At 39.0% G+C, this 22503-nt stretch overlaps 1 protein-coding gene across 1 annotated transcript in view; it reads right to left on the bottom strand.

The window, feature by feature from the left end:
* Positions 1-816: 816 nt before the first annotated feature.
* Positions 817-22503, bottom strand: part of LOC143875630 (uncharacterized) — a 32379-nt gene continuing 10692 nt past the window's right edge. The window contains exons 2-4 of the mRNA XM_077377240.1: positions 2279-4187; positions 950-2188; positions 817-825 (exon numbers count right to left, since the gene is read on the bottom strand). Coding sequence (XP_077233355.1) covers positions 817-825; positions 950-2188; positions 2279-4006 — 2976 coding nt within the window. The 5' untranslated portion in view covers positions 4007-4187. The remainder of the gene's footprint in view (positions 826-949; positions 2189-2278; positions 4188-22503) is intronic.

Raw genomic sequence — 22503 nt, 5'->3', positions numbered from 1 at the left:
TCGGAAGAGGAAAGTCATCTTTCGGACTGGCCTTGTTCAGGTCTCTGAAATCAACGCACATCCTGACTTTCCCATCTTTCTTGGGCACAGGAACTATATTTGCAAGCCATTCGGGATATTCCACTACTTCAATGAATTTTACCTCAAGTAGTTTCTTCACCTCATCATGAACCTTTAACTCCCATTCTGTCTTGAGTTTTCGGAGTTTTTGCTTCTTCGGCTTGATGCCCGGAATTAGAGGTAATCTGTGCTGGACAATGTCCTCACTCAATCCCGGCATGTCATCGTAAGACCAAGCAAAGACCTCCTTAAACTCTTTTAGCAAGGTGATTAATTCTTCGCGCTCCTCAGGAGATAAAGTTTTGCCAATCCGAATCTCCCGAATTAAAGTTTCATCACCTATATTTACGGTTTCAATTTCTTCTTCGAGTGGTTTTGCTCGGCGAATCTCCTCTTGTTGAATCATGTATTTGATTTCAAAAGGAGTTTCGTCGGCTTCCTCGTTTGAGGGGGAGTCTTGATTATTATTATTATTAGTTATTTGATCAGGCTTTGAAGCAGAATCAGAAACAGAATTAGAAATAAAGATAGGATCGTACACAAATGAGTCTTTTATTTCTTTTGCAGAATTGATGATTACATCGAATGATTCACCCACATCGGGCGTTACAGACTCTGAATTCAAATGAAATGACATGTTGGCATCAGTATCAACATAGACAGGACTATGTACAAATGAAGAATCAGTGAAAACATCTTCTGACCGAGACTCGACAGGAACCGACTCTTCACCACCTCCGAGAACTACTCCGACCTCTATGGTACCTGCATCAAAAGAAAAGTTAGAAATGACAGACTCTGGGTTGAACTCAGAAGCTGACACGTTTTTTGAAATGACTGACTTTTTTGAAAGGACTGGACTATACTGGAGGACTACTTGGGGTATAACCTGTGCGGTCCAATTGTCTAAGGGTCCAGTGGCTGGAGTAATGCAATCCCTTGGGCTCGTGAAGGGCACATCTCCTCCAATCATAGCGACGATTGGGGCCTCAACCTGATATAGGGAGTCTAGGAGATGCGGCTCAATATTTTCTGCCCAATCTGCAGCTGGTTTTTCTGCTATCGAAGCCAAGGCAAACTGCTCACTGCAGAAATCTTCTGACAACTCATCTGTGAAGAAGATCTCTAACCCTGGAAGCCTCTTCCCAGTCTTATCGCACCAGGTCTCAGGAAAACCATAGAACGGACAGTCTGCCCCTTCTCTTCTGAATCGGCCGTTCATAATCATGCTGTACGGTCCTGTCAGAAATTCTATACCTCGACGACGGCATTCAGCCCACTTCATCATATAACGCTTCATTTCTTGAACCTCTTTCGGAGTTGGCTCGTACCCTAACCCGAATAATCCGCCGACTGCTTTCAATTCCGGCCACTCAGTTGGGCCCTGCAGATTTCTTCCCAGACCAGTTCCCGGGACATAACCATATTTTCGCATTATCTTCACCACTTGAGTGTTCGTGCTTGATAAAAACATTATCTCTTCATTCATTGCTTCCCCAAAGGAAATTGTAGAGATTTCTAAAGAAAAACCGGTTAAACTAACATCTCTTGATTTTTCAGGGTTCAGTTCAGATGTTATTTGTCCAACTTCCGGCTCAGGGTCTCCTCGGACCGTTATCACTTTGTTATTCCTAACAAATTTCAACTTCTGATGCAAAGTTGAAGGAATAACTCCGACCTTGTGCAGCCAAGGTCGGCCCAGAAGAAGGAAGAAAGAAGTCTTTATATCGAGTACTTGGAATTCAACCTCAAAGGTTTCTCCCCCTATTTCGATATCGGTGGCCAGTATCCCGATCACGTCTCTTCTCGTACCATCGTATGCTAATATGCCTTGCTCAGATGGTATGAAGTTGTTGGGCCCAAATCCCAAAGTAACAGCGGTGCTCAAGGGACATACGTTTAGAGCAGACCCGTTGTCTACTAGTACTTCAGGTACCCTTTTCTTGTTGCAGATTATGGTAATCCTGAGAGGTCGAGTGTGATCTCTACCCTCCGGAGGCAAATCCTCATCAGTGAAGGATAAAGTCTTTGAGGTCCTTGCCATGGCAACTAGACTGACTAGTTCGTCAGGAGTAATCTCGACTGACACTTGGGATGCGTTAAGCTCTCGAAGTACAACTTGTCGGTGCTTTGGGGATGCCATCAACAAACCCCAAATTGAAACATTAGCTTGTGTTTTCTTCAATTGTTTCAACAAGTTGTCTTCTTCTTCTTCTACAGTCTGTCTTTGCCTCTGATTTTCTGATGCTCGGGCTATTTCGGCAGGATTCTCAGCTCTGAGTTCAACTGGCTTAAAGACCCGACCACCACGTGTGACATGACGAAGCTCGTCACACTGATCCTCTAGAAGCAACAAGTCTTCTTCCTCTAGTCTCAAAACATAGGGGACTTTTTCTTTCATCTCTTCTTCCTCCTCACTCTTGAGGACATAAGAACAAGAACACTCAGAGGATCCTGTTAATCCTTCATCTGGAAGGGACAGTATGTAAGGCTTCTTGTTTTCAATCGCTTCGTCTTCATCATCCCATCTCAGAACATACGGTCTATCAGAAATAACCGCACAAATACGGGAGTGATCTAAGAGGATTTCTTCAGTGAAAATGGCATACACGTTCGGGGGAGGCATTGCATGTGTAGGCAATGGGTTTCGAGTGACATTCGGTGCTTCAACGGCAAGATCCTTTGCTTCTATCATGTCTTGGATCTTGTGTCTTAAAGCCATGCATTTGTCAGTCAGATGCCCTGAATTCTGATGATAATCGCAGTACTGGTCCTTCCTCCAATACTTGGGCAAAGGGTTAGGAAGCTCTCTAGGTTCCAACAAAGTAATCTTTTTATCTCTCAGCAACTTCTTCAAAGCCACTGATAAGGAGTAAGGGAGGGGGTCAAACTGACGAAAAACCTTCTTTTCAATAGGCCTCCTAACTTCAGTCACCGTTCTGGATGGTGGTTGATCATAACCCGGTGGTCTGGCATAACTGGAAGGCCTGGTATAGTTAAGATTGTGCACCTCCTTCGGTGCCACAATAGGTCTTTTTCCCTCTCTCACATCAGACGAAGATCTTGATCTTAGTCCCTTGGACAAAGCATCTTCGATTTGAGTCCCTGTTTTTATCAGATGATTGAAGTCCAGAAAATACTGAATAGCCATGTGATGATAATATTGCGGGGATAGGTTCTTGACAACAATCTTAATTTGATCGGCATCTGATAATCGATGTGTCATCTGCGCCGCTTTACGCCTCCATCGGCGAATGAAAGAAGTGAAGGTTTCATTGTGCCCTTGTTTCAGCGCCTTCAGATCTCTTTTTGTCACATCTATTCCCTCCTCCATGGAGAATTGCTCAACAAATCTATTGGCAATATCCTCCAGAGTTCTGATCTCTTCGGTTTTCAAGCTTAAAAACCATTTCTTTGCTGTTCCAGTAAGAGATCTAGGGAAAAGAAGAGCAATCTGCTCTGGAGTAAGCCCATGCTGCTGTAAGAGAGGAATAAGGGCTTTCAGATGACTCTTGGGACATCCTGTCCCATCATACCTATCATGATCCGGCATCTTGAAATTAGGAGGTAGCACAACTCCCGGTATTATCATATACTCGGCCATGTTTAATTTTTTCGGACCCTGCATTTTCATGCTCTCCATCTCCTGGGCCATCTTATCCAACCTATCGACTATCCCCTTGCCTTTATCCAGATGGGGGCGACAGTTCTCTTCTTCATACTGCTCGTCATCAGAATTGTCAAAGATTGGCAACACAGGAGGCTGAGCCATCGTAGGAGGTGGGCGAGGCATGATTGGGGTTTGCTGAGGTGCAGGATTCTTGGTAGTAGATTCTCTGTCATTCTTTAATCGGGCTATTTCTTCATTAATGGTACTCAATTGTAACATTATCGCTTTCATCATCTCATTGGTGTCCATGCTATTTTGCCCATTCTCTGCCATCATTTCAGGGGTTGGTTGGACTGGTGAAAGTATTTCTTGAAAATTCAAGGAAGGCGATAAAGGAGAAGTAAAAGAAAAAGGTGACAAGGATTGCCGGCTCAGCCTGGAATCAGATGTCTGACGGGACCAGGTTGGTTTTGAAACGAGGATTTTCTTAGGAGCAATGGCTGCTCAATCAAGAATCCTGAAATGGAAGTATAATCACTAGATTAAAATTTTGATAATCGAGAAAACTATCTTGATCAAACAATGACAAAAGAAACAAAAACACACTTTCATTAATAAAATCCAAATTGTGATTACAACGGATGAAAAAAATAATCTCTGATCACAGCTGGATAAACAGACTGACAAGAATGGGAAATGCAGAAATCGGAATAACAAAACATGATATGGATCTTCAAGGTTCCTCAATCCGAGCTCGCCGGCTTGCGGGCTCTTCCGATATTTCTCCACGTCGGAATTTGCGAGATAAACCTAACCTCCTTTCTATATTTTTGTTTCCCCAAGCTGCCACAATGGATCGGACGAGATCAGGAGTAAGATCTTCACAAAGAGGAGGGACTATGATTCCGGGAGGACATGGAATTCCCGTAATCTGATGGAGAATTCGAATGGGTGCATAAAAAGAAGATTTCTCGATACCCATGAGGTAAACAAATGAATGTGGGTAAGTGCTAGTAAAAACATGAAAACATGAATGACTTACCCAGCGAAACTGGCTCTCCTCTACATGTTGTAACCAATTGTGCCATTCATCAATGGACTGAGGTTGGTTGACTATTGGTTTCCATGTATGGAAATTCTTCAGGGTATACGGATTTTGTTTTTGTCGCTGAAGAATTTGAAATTTTTCACCAAGCCAGACATACAACAACTTCACACACCCACAGAAATTGTCTTTGATATTTTGGGAAGCAATAAGATCTAGTCCCAAAAAGGTCTCTGCTAACATGGTAGGAATGGGATTCCTCCCTTTGTTAATTTGGTCTACCACAGTTAACAAGGTTAACGGAGCAACACGAGGGTTTTTCCGAATGACATATCGCGCAAAGACACTAAAAATCAAAGCATTGCGTCGACAACTCTGAAAACGAGAGTTAGTAGGATCGACGTTTTCAGAAAAAAGGGTGATGAGGTTTTGAACTTGTACACACGTATCCGTTAAGCATGAAAGTGCATCAACGGTTTGATTTTTGAATAGCTTGCAAAAAATGGAATGAGAGGAATCTATGTTCGAAGATTGTATCCAAAGTCCATCTGTTGGGAGCTCTAATAAAGCACACCAATCTTCGAATATAGGACAAAGCTCGAATGATCCAAATCGAAAAACATGAAGATTAGGATCCCAGAATCTAGTGGCTGCCTGGAGAAACTTCCAATTTATATCGGAAACACTCAAATGACTGAAGGCACAGATGAACCGATCAGCCATACTCCTATCCGAGGATTCTAGCGGAAGAGCCCCAATAGTCTCGCTTATCCAGCCTTTCAACAAATTATTCGCCATGATTTAACCTAAACACAAAGAATAGGATGGGATAATTAGGGAATGGAGGATAACTTGGAATAAACAAAGAATAAAGATGGACTTAACCAATAATCACAAGAAGGATATAATTGGCGACATCAAATGTTCCATTGATGATCAAAGATGATCAGAAACTCAGGGAAGAGACCACGGTCATAAAATGACAAAAGTAGATCATAGACCGGATCTAAATCTGAAAGGTGGACGACAAAAATGTACGATCAAGAAGATCAAAAATGATAGACTATGGTCATAGAGACAGCAGACAGGCTATCGACCATATCTAAGACAGGACGAACAATAATCTGAGTAATACAACAAAAGAATGGATAAATGAGGTTTGCATTTGAAGGATGAAAACAGGTAATATTTATCATTACTGGGTCGAGGAATAAACCATAGCTATGAGTGTGACAGGTAGAAGCCACTAGCTAGGTTTAGATCTGAAAAATGAATATACACGATTGATTGATTAAAGCCCAGGAATCTCTACTAGAAAGTAGGTCCTGATCTTATAATCAAAAGATATATGGACAAAAATCTCAATGAATAGAGCAAAAGATAGGCCACGACCATGAGAGGGCAAGTAAAAGCCACTGGTCGGGTCTAGATCAGAAGAACGGACTGATATGACTAATTTGATTAGATAAGGAAGCCTCACTAATGAGTAGGCTCTAATCTGATAATCAAAATATAGATATATACATATATATCCTAACCAGGGGCACCAGCCCTAAATATGATTCCATAAAGTCAAGAAGCTTGACTCAAGACAGACATGTGAGTGTATTAGGACTGCGATGTAGTCACATAAGGTGAGCTACAATAATCTAAGAAATAGGACATGGCTCCTAAATCTAAGCTCCAACATGTGTGAGCAACACATGTTCGTCCTTATATGAATGCAATATATATATAAGCACATGCAGATCCTAATTGGGTTTTACTAAATCAGCATATATATCCATGTACATAATATATGTAAAATGAAAGTAGAGCTCCGGACTCAATCAGGTACTATGCATATGATCCATACTTTAAGTATATAACACAAGTACACCGAGTGTTATATACAGTATGCTTCATTGCTCACTGGCTGCTGTAAACACAAGTACACCGAGTGTTTACGACTGCAGCACTGGCGCATAGCTTGGTAATAGATACAACAGCACCATCTGGATAGTGATATCCCATGAGGCACGCATTATATCTATCCCGTGGAGCCAATAATAAGAAAATCAATAAAAGAAAATAAAGAACAAAATGATGTATGCTGTGCAATGTGTGAATCCCTTGTTTTAAACACCTATCTGGTGCCCCTGGATTCTAAGCGATTACATTCCCATTTATAATGATTTCAGCTCAAAATTCTTCAAAATTAATAACAAATGGCATTTTAACAGAGTTAGGCAATGTTCCAAGAACTCCCCAGCAGAGTCGCCAGCCTGTGGACCCCGATCCGAGAGAGGCGCGGCGGTGGAGGACGTGTGCCCCCGCGCGAGTCAGTCTCATATGGATCATCCACGTGAATGGAGAGCTCTACCAAGGAACTCTCGAAAGAAGTGCCCCTCACAGCATGAGTGGCGATACAAAGGTGAGATACCTCTCGATTCGGGGACTAGCCCAGATTCGAGGCGTACCTTAAACAAAGAAGAGTCGCCATCCAAGGAAAAAGGCAAATGGGCCCTGGATCCCATACTATGCTCTGTTGCAACGGATAACCAGAGATATAAAATAAGGTTCGTGCCTGGTTACGAATTCGGAAGGTCTAAAGAGCACCTCATCCGCCCAAGTGCAAACACCTGATCTCTTATGCCATTTACTTAATAATTTTGAAGAGCTTTGGGCGAAAATCATATGGAATGGGAATGAATATCTCCGAGAAGACGTCTATCTAATCATGCATGTCTCGGAGATGAAATCAAAGGCACACAAGATAAAATAAAAGAAACATGTGTCACCTAAGCATAGCTAGGTTATAAGTGACATGCCTAATGGGTGTCTAAGTTCTGATGAACAAACACATGCACGACACACCAAAAAAGTATAAGGTCTGCGCAATAAAGTAAGAAAACACTGCAAAACATAGAAAAAATGACTCGATACTATACAACCCTAAGACTCTAATCTATACCTAGGCCCGAGTCTTTAGATGATCTGATGTTCATCCAAAGAAGCCTACGTATCCCCGCCTCCACGAGAATCAAGGCAACGTAGTTCTTCGCACCTATTCTAAGCTATGATGCCTAAGACATCTAGACCTATATCCTAGACTCGATCTAAAAGACCGGACTAGTTCTTAAAGCTTCTTGTGTGATTATTTAAATTCCAATGGATTATAGATTTTAGGACACCCTATATGCCTTAACTAAATGCAGGTTAGCCCTGAGCTAATGCAGGTGGTTCCTATAATCTATGTGTAGCTAAGCTGTACGCCCTAAGGGAAACAGTAGGATCTATCGCATCTTAGACCTAGTCATCAATTGGCAATGTGGATCGCCAACTGACCGGACGGAGGCGTAAAACTCCTAGCTAGGACTCACTCCTAACTCTAACACAAACAAATAAAACACACAACAAACAAACAACGAACAAGGGAGCAACTCCCGACTCAAAAACTCTCTAACTATGACAAGCTCCTAACTCTAGAGGAAGATCTTTTCGAAGAAAACAATATTTTGAAAGATTTTTGTAATTTTTGAAAGATTTAAAATGCTTATTTTTAAAGGTTTGGCTGGACTTGGGATGTGGATCCCAAGCTGCACTACGTACCTCGTGGAAGAGGATCAAGCCAACGTAGTTCGGAATTGATTTTCCTAACTACTCTGAAAGACTCAAGATTTTTAAGGTTTTTGGTTTTTGGAATGTTTTTGATGTTTTTGACACGAGAGGACTGAATCCTATCATCATAAAGGGAGGACAGACTCCTGATATCCCGCAAAGGTTGGACAGCATCCTATGCTTTGCGGGGGGAATGAACAGAAACACGACTCTGCAAGGGTTGGACAGCATCCTATACCTTGCAAGAGCGGATAGAAGAACATGATCTGATGAAAGGTTGGATAAAATCCTAACCCCTATGATGATAGAATTTGATTCCTGAACAGGAGGACTGACTCTCTAGACTAAGGACGGATTCCTATGCTAGTGGACTATCAAACTAAGATAAAGCTCACAAGTAATAAGGAAAAAGAGACCTTGTGCATATTTGGCAAAGGTAAAACACCCAGCTGGGCCGGACAGCTACCTAGCCCTAGGGTGCAACAAATGTGCAACCCAATACCCATAAGGGTAGGGGTATGTTGCCAAGCCGAGCAAGGTGTTCTCCCAAAACCGAACGACGCACAAAGAGGAGGTTTAGTAAGAGAATGAGATTGGGTAAGTCTCTTAGACACAGAGGTAGGATAGAGAAAAATATTAACAAGGAAAAGAGACCTTGTGCATATTTGGTTTAGGTAAAACACTCAACCGGGCCGGACAGCTACCTAGCCCTAGGGTGCAACAAATGTGCAACCCAATACCCATAAGGTAAGGGGTATGGTGCCAAGCCGAGCAAGGTGTTCTTCCAAAACCAAACAACGCACAAAAAGGAGGGTGCTAATAGAATGAGACTGGGCAAGTCTCTTTAGACATATAGGTAGGATAGAGAAAAATATTAACAAGGAAAAGAGACCTTGTGCATATTTGGTTTAGGTAAAACACCCAGCCGGGCCGGACAGCTACCTAGCCCTAGGGTGCAACAAATGTGCAACCAGATACCCATATAGGATAGGGGTATGAAGCCAAGCCGAGTAGGGTGTTCTCCCAAAACCAAATGATACACAAAGAGGAGGTTTAGCAAGAAAATGAGACTAGGTAAGTCTTTTAGACACAGAGGTAGGATAGAGAAAATACTAACAAGGAAAAAGAGACCTTGTGCATATTTGGTTTAGGTAAAACACTCAACCGGGCCGGACAGCTACCTAGCCCTAAGGTGCAACAAATGTGCAACCCAATACCCATAAGGTAAGGGGTATGATGCCAAGCCGAGCAAGGTGTTCTTCCAAAACCAAACAACGCACAAAAATGAGGGTTTAAAACCTATGAGACTAGAGGTAGTCTTCTAGAGGTTAACTTAGGTTGATTCATTAATGAGACAATGCCTGTCTCCAAAGATTTGGATCTAAAAGACTAGGCAAGTCTTTTGAGAAAATAGAATGCTATTTGGACTGTGCAAGTCCCCCTAGAGATGGGCTTGGGCTAGCGCCTTCATCGCCCTTGCAATGATAAGGGATTATAGCATCTAAAGAAATTTAACAAAAATCTAAAAGACTGTGTTAGTCTATCAAAGAGAGAAGAAAAAGGCTACCAGATAGTTGTAAATTTCATTCTATTCTTATAAAAATACATCAAGTGCTAAGCAAAGAAGAATTTTCAAGAACATAGCAATCATAAAATGATAAACAATATTAATTAGTCCAGACCAGCCGCTGGATAGCCTAATAAAGTAAAAGTAAACAATATCAAACACTTCTATTCCCAACCATACACACCACCCCAATATGGGGACTCCAATGAAATCAGATGATGCTAAAGTAATCATCTGATATCAAATACACATGATAATATTTCTACATCCCGCCTTGAAATCAGACAGTACTCATGTCGATAATATCGAATAGAGTAGTCATCTGATCTCCTTCTTCCTATTTAAACAATTTATTTAAATAAATAAAAAAAAATGAGTATAATAAGCTTCGAGATAAACTCACCTGAACAATTCATTTATTACCGTCTTCGAACCCTAACTCAAAACTTAGTATGAAAAAGAAGTATTAAATTTATAAGTACTGGACTGTAAATAAATGTGCTCACAAGACATGGATTGAATTAGATAGTCTGATTTTATAAGCATACAGAAGATAAACCTGTCCACAACTAGATAAACCAATTCTACAAACCTTCGGTCCATGAATTGTATTTTGCGCAACTTGTAGTACCATATGTAAAGAGAAAAACAGAATTTGTGCAATACCAATACATGTAATGCTAGTAATAAAAGGGAACACTAAATTAACAAACAATGATCTATATAAGCACTAATAAGCACTAGTCTTACAGGCATTGAACTATATGAACTGGACAAATTTACAACCTATAAATCTGCTCCCTGTCATTGCTCTTTTGAAGGTATAAAATGAAGATTTTAAGGCTGAAATGGATAATAAAGAAGATGATGATCAAAAGGTGACTAGGTTAGAAAAAGGGCTATATAAAATCTTATCAACTCATGAGTTGAAACAAAACAGGGGCTGAACCAGGAAAATATTTCATCGCTGGATTTAGGATTCAAGAGCTGATCTAAAACAGGGTTCAAACAGGGACTACAAAATCTTTATCATTTGATTCAAGAAATATATGGACGGTATGCATATAATGTATGGCCATTCAAACCTACAAGGAACTAAACTATATGGGAATAGAGCTTGAATGTGAAACCTGATAAAAACCAAACCCCTGAAACTAGTAGCTATATCCATGTGACCATAAACAATCGGTACTTACTTTTTAAAAATTTCTATGAAAATATTTATATTACATATGTAAAATGATTCCAATAAAAAACCTGGCAATTATATAAACTTAAGTAGAGAATAATTCAACCTATGTAGGATAATTTACTAATCAAATAAGAAAGGCATTTGAATTTCAAAGACTACAAACGAACCCTCTTGATTTGAATCATAAATCATTGTTATCTATCCTCTCTGGATACTACCAAGATTATATGAAAACGCCCATATTACTAATATCTCAAGCATATATATTTCAATTTATGCCAGTTAAGAGCCTGATATATAAGTTTGGAATATAAAAATCATAAGTACCACTCAAAATGAAACCAGTCAATATACTAAATGTAATAATGAACTTCAAAAACACATGATACATTCTCAATGAACAGATCTTTTAATATTCTAAAAGAATAGATGAAGAAACAAGCTATATAAGAAAAATCACACAGTGGAGATCCATAAACATATAAACACAGACAATTAACTCACTGATGGACAGATTCCATAATTAAGAATCCCTATCCGGCTCAATTGCTCATGATAATCTATATCAATAACTAAAAGGGACACACCTTAGCTAATATCTATACACATATGTGACAATCAATTTATCAAGAACTGATTTCATCCAATCAACGATAACGATGATGATATTACGATGAAAATCTATCAGAGATATCATGGAATTTTCAACTAAAAATCTGAACATTGAAATTTCTGATCCGAAGAAAAAATCCTACCCTTTCAGTTCATAGATCAACCATCAAGTGAACGAAAATGCTAATTTACAGAGAAAATACTTAAACAGACATTATTTTAGACAAATCACAAGAAAAAATCTCACAATCATAGCATAATTACAGAACAGTGTCATATAGAGCTCTTACCTCTTTGAGCTTTTGATGTGCTTATTTCTTGTAATTTTTCTTGAATGATGAATTAAAGTACTCACACCTTCTTTCTTCTCTGATTCCTTGGAAGCTTGTAAATTTGATCGGAATACAACCGGAGTACGGGTAGAATGGCCGGAGAAGACAACAAAAAGGAGTTAGGGTTTCGGATTTTCTCTCGTTCTCTCTCTCTCTTCTCACGGATTTTTTTTTAAGAGATGCTTGCTAGGGTTTGGAGCAAGGTAGATCTAAGGTTTCTAGGAGTATAGATCTAGGGTTTCAAATGAAAGGAAAGATGATGGATGATAGATGACGATGATTGTGATGGTATCAGTGTCAGATTCTGAAAGAATTCCGGCGAGGTAGGCCGGAGAAGAAGGCCGGAGAAGCTTGATCGGAGAAGAAGAACTTGCCGGAGCTTCGGCAATCCCACCGGAAAAAGTTGATCGGAGGAGACGAAGATCGGATAGGGTTAGAATTTGGGGAAAATCCCTCGCTTCTCTGTTTCTCTCTCTCTGCGAATTTTTTTTCCTTCCTCCCTTTCTTTTCTCTAATATACACAGATCTAGGGTTTAGATTGAATCAGAACTAAAGTGTTGCCGGAGAAGATGCCGGAGAAGCGGAGAAGAAGAAGATGACCGGATCTCATGGAGATCTGCCGGATTCCGGTGGGATACTTTAAAAAAAATCAACGAGAATTCGGTCGGAGATGATCGGAAAAACAGAGATCTGGATTCTGATGGCCATGATTTAGGTATAGTGACATGAAAGATCCTTTCTCAGATGACAATAGGAATCATAGCTGGCAGAAATGAGTACCTACCGGCCGACGCTTAGGATTCCGGTGAGATCCTCCGAAGAAGGTGATCGGAAAATATCGACGAAGGTGGGTTTCTCTCTTTTCTCTCTCTCTGCTTTTTCTCTCGAGCGGAAAAAAAAAATTTTTCTTTAAAATAAGGCTTAAATGGGTATATATAGGTAAAATGGGGATGTTGATATCGGCACTCCATTTGATGGGCGCACAAATGTGCGATCTTAGCAGGATAATTCACCCCTACTGATGATAACTGCACTAACTTGCCTTGTCTTTTGTGCAATTTCTTGGCGGATTTTTCTGGAACTTTGCAGGGGTATTTCTGGGATCATAAGGTTCTCAAAAATGTATTCATGGATATTTGGGGTCTTTGGATAACTTGAATTTTCCCTAAAATACTAGGTTTTTAGAGTAAAACGAAAAACTAGTGGGCCACCCCCTCATTTGCACTACACACACTATTTCGGTCCATTTACTAGGCAAACGAGCTCCGATCTAGATGAAATTTTGCAGGGGGTTAGAAGAGACCCTCATCCAGCCCAGGATGAAGTTTGGGACCCCAATGCTGAGATTCGGATGGATTTGGCACAAGCTGGGAAGGTGTAGGGCTTAGTCAAAATGGGGTGTCTACAGTGGTACACTGGGGGTCTACTACGTGGCACCCCCTCTGCAAACCGCATTCGGCCTTTTTTGTTTTTGACGCATCTATTCATTTGCAACCGCATTCAGGCCTTTTTTTTTTTACGCATTCAACCAAGTTTTTAATAACCGTTTTATTCGGTTACCGATTTCAAACAACACTAACATATCACAAATCCAAAACGTTTTATTTCAAAACGTCACAAACGTTTTATTCCCACAGTTAGAATGTAAATTAAGAGTCTTTATATAGAAAATCTATACTATCTATATAAAGCTGGATGTGGTGCACTGAGGGTATGCCATGTGGCACCCCTTCTGCAAACCGCATTCATCATTTTTTTGTTTTTGACGCATCTATTCATTTGCAACTGCATTCAGCCTTCTTTTTTTTTTTGACGCATTCAACCAAGTTTCTAATAACCGTTTTATTCGGTTACCAATTTCAAACGGCACAATCATATCACAAATCTATACTATCTATATAAAGCTGGATGTGGTACACTGGGGGTCTGCCACGTGGCACCCCCTCTGCAAACCGCATTCAGCCTTTTTTGTTTTTGACACATCTATTCATTTGCAACCGCATTCGGGCCTTTTTTTTATTTTTTGACGCATTCAACCAAGTTTCTGATAACCGTTTTATTCGGTTACCGATTTCAAACAGCACAAACATATCACAAATCCAAAACGTTTTATTCTAAAACGTTACAAACGTTTTATTCCAACGGTTACAATGTAAATTAAGAGTCTTTATATAGAAAATCTATACTATCTATATAAAGCTGGATGTGGTACACTGAGGGTATGTCACGTGGCACCCCTTCTGCAAACCAGATTAATTATTTTTTGTTTTTGACGCATCTATTCATTTGCAACTGCATTCGGCCTTTCTTTTTTTTTTTTACTCATGCAACCAAGTTTCTAATAACCGTTTTATTCGGTTACCAATTTCAAACGGCACAATCATATCACAAATCTATACTATCTATATAAAGCTGGATGTGGTACACTGGGGGTCTGCCACGTGGCACCCCATCCGCAAACCGCATTCAGCCTTTTTTGTTTTTGACGCATCTATTCATTTGCAACCGCATTCAGGCCTTTTTTTTTTACGCATTCAACCAAGTTTCTAATAACCGTTTTATTCGGTTACCGATTTCAAACAGCACAAACATATCACAAATCCAAAATGTCACAAACGTTTTATTCCAATGGTTAGAATGTAAATTAAGAGTCTTTATATAGAAAATCTGTAATATCTATTTAAAGCTGGATGTGGTACACTGAGGGTATGCCACATGGCACCCCCTTTGCGAACTGCATTCAGCCTTTTTTTGTTTTTGACACATCTATTCATTTGCAACCGCATTCAACCAAGTTTCTAATAACCTATAGATAGAGGATTAGGATCATCCTATGGAGATAATTATAGGGTGCAGCCTATTTACTTTGCAGCCTTACAAATGAACGATTTGGATCATCCTATGAAGTGGGCCCATTGTACATTTTGAAAAATACTAGACTTCATGCACGCATCACCAAATCCTGGGAATTATTGGAATTATCAAAGCAGAAAGAGATCCTCTTTTGGGATTGGAATTTATTAAACCACTTGCGATAAATTAAAATATGAGCGGTAAATTATAGGCTCCACCTCATGCATGAGTGTGGGACAGATGGAGGGTCCCACCTATCAAAACATGAAGTGTAAAATGTTGGGACCCAACAAGCTTTGCCGTGTAAAATGGTGCCCATCCCATCAAAACATAAGGTTTAAAATGGTGGGCCCCACACCATGCAGGGGTTTTGGTGGAGATCTTTTGATCCACCCTAAACACGAGGTAAAATAGTGGGCTCACCCGATGCATGGGTTTGATGGAGATTTCGACAGTGCAGCAAGGTGCCATAATCAAAACTAGGTCGATTTTTTGGAATTCGGGTTGAGCTTTTACAATAAATTAGGTTGGGTTCGGCCGTTCGGTTGATTCCAATTCATTATTTTCGCAAAAGCTCAACCTGACTCGACCCAAGTTGCGCCCCAAGTCAAAACATCATTTTTTTTTATTTGGTTGAAAATGATATTTTTTTTTCTTCAAAATATGGCCCTTTCTGTACAACTTTTAATGAATTCTTTAAATCAAAAGAAATTTGAACTAAAATTTGTGACAGCTTTTGATTTTTTCACTTGCTAATAATTTATTGATTATAAATGTAAGTACTACATAAATACCAATCTTTGCACCCCAAGAGCAAATTCCTGGGCTCCGTTGTCCCTCGGTTGTCCCTTGATGGCTGACGAGATCAACAGTCTAGATTACACATGACTATAGGGTGTCCCTGATAACAATATCTTTCTGGTAGGCTCTGTTCACTTGTGTTCCTGGGAAAGCAAATCCTTGGAAAACAGCCTCTTTTTTCCTTGACAAGACTTTGACAAGATAGAATTCTGGTGTTCACTTGCTTTCCTGAGAAAGTAACAAGCCTAGGTGGAAAATGTCAAATAATGACATGTAAATTGCCAAAAATGATGTGGAAATGTCTCTTTTCTCACAAGTGTGGGAAACCAAATCCCACTATTTTGGTTGGATTTGCTTTCCCGGGAAAACTAGTGAAAAAAGGTGGGCAAGCAGTTTCTCGGGAAACCTTTTCCTGCACAGTTCCTGTGCACGTGAACAGACGCGGGAAACCTTTTCCTACACAGTTTCCCTGGATTTCTTTTCCTAACGCCACATCAGATTCTCGGGAAACCTTTTCTTTTCCTTTCCCGAGAAAACAAGTGAACAGAGCCGTAATGAAAAAAGTTTTTCTTATTCCATTTTAACAGGGCACAAAAAACAAAGACAGTTAGGGACATCCTAAAATGGGTGTGTCTTCTTAAAAGTTTTCATTTTAAAGTTAGTTTTGCTATATTGTTTTACATAGTGCCCCTTGGAAAGCACCATAAATCCAATAACAAATACACAACATGTTTCCTTTTGTTACATCCATTTTAACAAGGTGCCTCTAATGTACTTTCGTGAATAAAAATTGATCATTTGGATTGATCTTAAAGGCGACTGTCCATCTTAAAATTATTGTGCATAACTCATAGTTATAGTTTCAAGCTCGTAAGAATAAAAAAAATTGGTTTGGTAATCTTCTGTAAACATTGCATAATGATATCTGCTCATAAAAATCGGAAGAATGAAAATAAGAAAAAGAAAACCACATTGGAGCACAAATAATGAATTAGCTGAGGGCATCTCACATACTGATAGCAAAGGAGTTGGTTTGGTAATCTTTTGCAAACATTTCATTATGATATTTGCTCATAAAAGTTGCAAGAATGAAAATAAGAAAAAGAAAACAACATTGGAGCACAAATGATGAATTAGCTGAGGGCATCTCACATATTGATAGCGAAGGAGTAGTACGGAATATTTTTTTTATAGAATGAGAAGACAATTAACAATCCTGATGTCAATTCACTAAGAACAAACTGCTTTGAACTGAACAAATCTATATAGTGAAGGTGCTGTTCTTTTCTTCAAGTCGGCATTCGTGTCTTCCTTGGAATTTGTCACATTTTCATACTTCAAACAACTTTGGCCTGTTTGGATACCTCATATTTTGTATTTGGATTTGGAATTGAGTTTTGAATAGAAAATGAATAAATCCGCCAGCTCATGTTGCGGAAGACAGAGAGGGAAAGAGGTACTTTCTACAGGAGGGGAGAGGTTGAGGAGCAAAGAGGGTGAATGAAACTGCCAAAATTTATCATTTAGATTGTCAGATTATTTGTCTAGTCATACTCATGTGCAGAATATTTTGCATCTTTCTTATATTCATTGAAGTGAAATGTATTTTTAAAAATCTATTAAAAAGGGAGTATCCCCGCGAAGTACCACAGCCTAACCGAGAGTGGAATTGGTTAAATCCCTACATGGCACATGGCATAGGAATTGTAGGTTTTGTCATATTAGGAAAAATCCAAAAAAGGAAGTAAAATAACACACTCAAGAGATAAATATGGTAATCTAATACATACAAGTTAATTGAGAGTAAAATGGTTTAAATAGTTTAAGAAGGGCAATAGATTTATAATCTATTGGTGAAGGAATTCTTGAAAAAAAAAGTCTATATTTGGAGTCAAATTTACAATATTATTTGCAAATCATATATATAAGTTGAGTTTTTATATGGTGCCCGACCGTCATGTACTGTGCTAGAAGTACCGCCCTTGATATTTGATCCAACAGCAGACCACTTTTTAAGAGGTTGCTGTTGGATCAAATTTCAAGGATGGTACTTCCATCTTACCATCTACAAGGGACTTGATGGTAGGCCACCATATAATTTCTCATATCAGATAGGTAAATTTCTTGCTTATCTGATTTTCTAACAAACAGCTCAACCAGGAACCTGTTCATGTTTGCAGAATTATCAACATAGTTTAAGCCCATCGACTTCAAAATCTTAAAATGTTTGTTCATAACTCAATGATTATGGTTTCATGCTAGTAAGAGTGAAAAAATTTGGTAGAAAATAAGGGAATACACCCACAAAACTCCTCCACCAATGAAGCTGACTTCAAGCACGAATTGTGCTTGGCAATTATTTGCAGACATTTCATAATGAAATCTGCCCGTAAAGCTGCCTGAATGAAAATAATAAAATGAAAACCGCATTGGAGCACAAATAATGTATTTGCTGAGGGAATCTCACATATTGATTGCAAAGGAGAAGTACATAGTATTTTTTTTATAGAATGAGAAGACAATTAACAATCCTGATGTTAATTCCCCAAGAACAGAATAAAAAACAGGTGGTGAATGCCACAGTGGCAAGAGAAAACAAGTAAATGGAGAGAAACCAAATTTGAGGTTTCCTTTTTCTCCAAAATTAAAGCCGAGGTATAGTTTGGAGTGAGTCCTACACCCTGCCTTTATAACCATGACCCACTTAGGATCCAGGGATTAGAATTTTGAGGTGCTGTTACTTTCATCGATCCAATCCAAATTTAATTTGTGAAGGTGCTGTTCTTTCTTCAAGTCGGCATTCGTGTCTTCCTTGGCATTTGTAACCTTCTCCAACTTTGAAATGTTAATGTCTCCTCTTGGGTTCCCTTTCCTTGGCTGATAGAGATACTGGTGTGTTAACTGATAATGAAAAAGTTGTGTAGATAAAAAAAAGAACGGTTGGGGAGGTACATTGACCGGATGGGTTACTCGAGAGGTAATTCGATGTAACTGATGCACGAAGGTAGTGCCAATGTTAGAGTTTGAAGGCCATGCAGGTGGTAACCTTCATAGGTAAGGGAAGCAAGGAAAGGGAAGACCCATATTTCTTATCGTTGTAAACAAGTTGAGCAAGATTTATCTGTGCATAGACCCCTATGGCAACTACAGGAGAAACACGGATACCTCTCGAGGATTGATTTCCTCCTTTCTTGTGCATTAGAATCCAATCTTTTGCCTCCTTATTCGTTACATGCTTTTCTTCAGTATCTTCAAGCAAGGTTTGAAATCTGGAGAATCTGCTAGACAAGTTTCCAAGCTGATCATCAAAGCCCCAAACCATTTGTTTCTCTCTCATAGCTTCTCCCTGCATCGAAAACAAGAAAAAAAGTAAGCCCCAACTTTCACTTGGGACACCCCTCCTTTGATAAGTGTAAAGGTAGAAGATTTTAGTAATCTTTGTTGATTTTCATTGACAATAAGGAGTGCTTATATAAAGCACTCAAGAGATAAATATGGTAAGTGATATGGATAAGAACTAGGGATAGACATTCCTAATCAGTTAGGTTGCCTAATCTAAATAATTACCTTATGGATAAGAACTAGGGATAGGCAGTCCTAATCAGTTAAGTTGCCTAATATAAATAATTTCCTTATGGATTAGAAATAGGGATAGGCATTCCTAATTAGTTAAGTTGCCTAATCTAAATAATTACCTAATCTACTACGTAATAATCCAAGGGCAATGATAAATTCGCACCCAGTGTAGGATAATTCGCACCCCCTTAATGTGAATTGACGTTAAAAAGTGTTAAAGTCTGCCTCATACCCTGCTTTAAAGGGGTGCGAATTATCCTCCAAAGGTGAGAATTTATCATCTCCCTAGTCTAATGGTCAGATCTTAATGGATCTTCTAAGGTATATTAAATAGGTTTTCTAAAAGCCGACAAATCACTTTATACTGGCCAAGCTTTCCCTTGACTTTATGACAAAATCCAAATGGCAAAAGATAGTCCCCTTGCCGCCATAAAATAGATTTAAATTTATCGTACGTAATTAAATTAATTTTTGAAAGTGTTTTCATTTTAATTAGTATCCACGATCGTCTTTAATTCCGAATGAGAGAACAACAAGGTACATTTATTATCTCGTTGTACGATGAATCTTTCCAAACTATCATTTTTTTGGCTCCCACGTATACCTCGTGAACGTGATTGAAAGTTGATCAGATGATCTCAGCCTGTTGATCCACGAAGTCTCTTTTAATGCTATGTGAATAAAAGCTAAATTATAGATTTCTGTAGGCTTCTATCTTATGGATAAGATGTTCGTTTGGGGTGGGACCATTGTTAGCAAAATGTGATTATGCGAAATGAACTAGACAGGAATAAATAGAATTTAATATGGTATGGGTTAAAAAAAAAACATAGTAAAAAACTGAAATACAAAAAAATGCTTTTAAAATTGATTAATTTACAAAATATGGTGGGCGTAAAGTTGAAAAGTTGGCCAAAAATGCGTTTTAAATGTGATTAAAACATTTTTTTTAAAAAAAAGGGACCGTAAAAGTTTTAAAAGGAGAATTAAACGCCAAACCATTAAAACATGTTTTTTTACTCAAAAACCGACATTTAAAACGGCGTTTCGCTATATATGCGTGCGACTAGCTATAATTAGTTCATCTAATAAAGGACCGGAAAACACTTTGAAAACAATTTATTTTGGAAACTGGAGAAGAAATGAAAATGACAGACAATTTAAACAATTCTAGCGTTTTTAGCATTTGCCAGGGATTTGAGCTCACTTCCTTATTTTCTTGTGCAGGCGTATGGACAGAACGGATTTATGTTTTGTTAGCAGTCTTGATTAGACAAACATATCCAATGTGGACCAAAATTTATCATTTAGATTGTTAGATTATTTGTCTAGTCGTACTCATGTGCAGAATACTTCGTATCTTGGTTGAAGTGAAATGTATTTTTAAAAATATATTAAAAAGGGAGTATCCCTGCGAAGCCCGACAGCCTAACCGAGAGCGGAATTGGTTAAATCCCTACATGGGACATGGCATAGGAATTGTAGGTTTTGTCATATTAAGAAAAAAGCCAAAAAAGGAAGTAAAATAACACACTCAAGAGATAAATATGGTAAGTGATAAGGATAAGTAATATGGAGAGGTAATCCTAACAAGTTTCATAATCTAAATAATTACCTAATCTACTACCCAATAATCCAATAGACGTATCTTAATGGATCTGATATATTCTAACATATAATAGATAGGCTTTCTGACAACCGATTACCTTATGTTGGCCTAGCTTCAAGGTGGCAATTGTGCCGTGCCGGGCTGAAGGTTTAGGCACGAAACGGCACGGCAGAAAAGCGGCACGAAACGGCCCGGCACGACAAATAACACTGGAAAAAAGGCTTTATGTGGCTGTTTTCTCATGCCGGCACGACATGGGCCACATACCGCGGGCGGTGCCGTGCCTAACCTCCAGCACATTCGTGCCGTGCCTGGCCCGTGGGCTGTGTGGGCTGTGAATTTTCGTACCGTGCCCCGTGCCGGCACGGCACGGCCAGTTTGCCACCTTGAGCCTAGCTTTCCAATGATGCAACTAAGTCCGAAGGGCAAAAGGTAGTCCACTTGCCGCCATAAAATAGATCTAAATTTATGATTGTTTTCGACAGCGAGCAAACCCCCTTTTACCTATCCAACTTATCCCGACATCGTAATGGTAGCCAACATTTATAGCCGGGGACCACTCGGTGGTAACATTAGTTAACATGGCATTTATTTGGAAATTTAACTCAAGAAGAAGGACACTTTAATCAAGAGGTTCTCTGGCCAAACATCATTTCATTTGGAAAATAAAGACGAAACCCTATGTTGTGACTCATGCACAAGAAGACAAGGAAGTGAGCTTGAACTACCATGAAATGCAAAAAGACACTGCGGAAATGATCAAATCGTCGGTCAATTCTACTTTTGTCATTGGAAGTGTTTTCCATTTAATCAATATCCACCATCGAATTTATTTCCAGAAGAAGTGCATTCACTATCTCGTACAGAGATGAATATTTCCTAATGACTATTTGTTTTTGGTTCTCACCTCTACCTCTTGGATGGGATCAATCATGTTGGTCGATCTTGTAATCACAAGTTGATTCAATGATCACAGCCTCCGCTTGATTCATGAAGCCTCTTTCAATGTGATGCGAATAAAAGCTAGATTATTGATTTTAAAGGAGATTGTCCGCCTAGTTGGATTGGGCCCTGTTTGGATTGCAAGAAAAACATTTCTGACCAGAAAATTTTCTTGGAATATTTGTTTCATCCCATGATTTAGAAGGAAATGATATGATTGGGGTTAATTTAGAAGGACGTCATTTTAAATTGAATAAGGTCGGTTCAATTGTACAATCTTTTATCCTATATAGATAAAGGGTTTTTTTATCCATAAACTACTAATCTATAAACCATGCTTGCATAAATTATATTATACTTAGTCTGGGATAACCACAATTTAGTCAATAACTACTTAAAAATAATTCCCTAAAAATCCCTAAATACTACAGCACAAAGAGCTAGGCCACGAACAAAACTGGATTTCATTTGGAAAATAAAGACGGAACCATGTGTTGTGACACATACTCAAGAAGGGAAGGAAGTGAGCTCGATTCCCAACAAAATGCGAAAAAAAAAAAAAAAAAAAACAATATGGAAATGACCAAATCTTCAGTCAATTCAATTTTTGTGTTTATTTTTCAAATGAAATCCCGTTTTGGAATTGTTTTCCTTTTAATCACTCTCCACCAGCATCTTTATTTCCGAAAATGGTCCACGTAGAA

Source organism: Tasmannia lanceolata, unplaced genomic scaffold (assembly GCF_043159265.1).
Source record: "Tasmannia lanceolata isolate RefF3 unplaced genomic scaffold, GAP_Taslan_0.1 ptg000004l, whole genome shotgun sequence".
In the NCBI taxonomy this organism is placed as follows: Eukaryota; Viridiplantae; Streptophyta; class Magnoliopsida; order Canellales; family Winteraceae; genus Tasmannia; species Tasmannia lanceolata.
The sequence above is the reverse complement of the archived record's forward strand: the minus strand, read 5'-3'. Positions and strand labels throughout refer to the sequence as shown.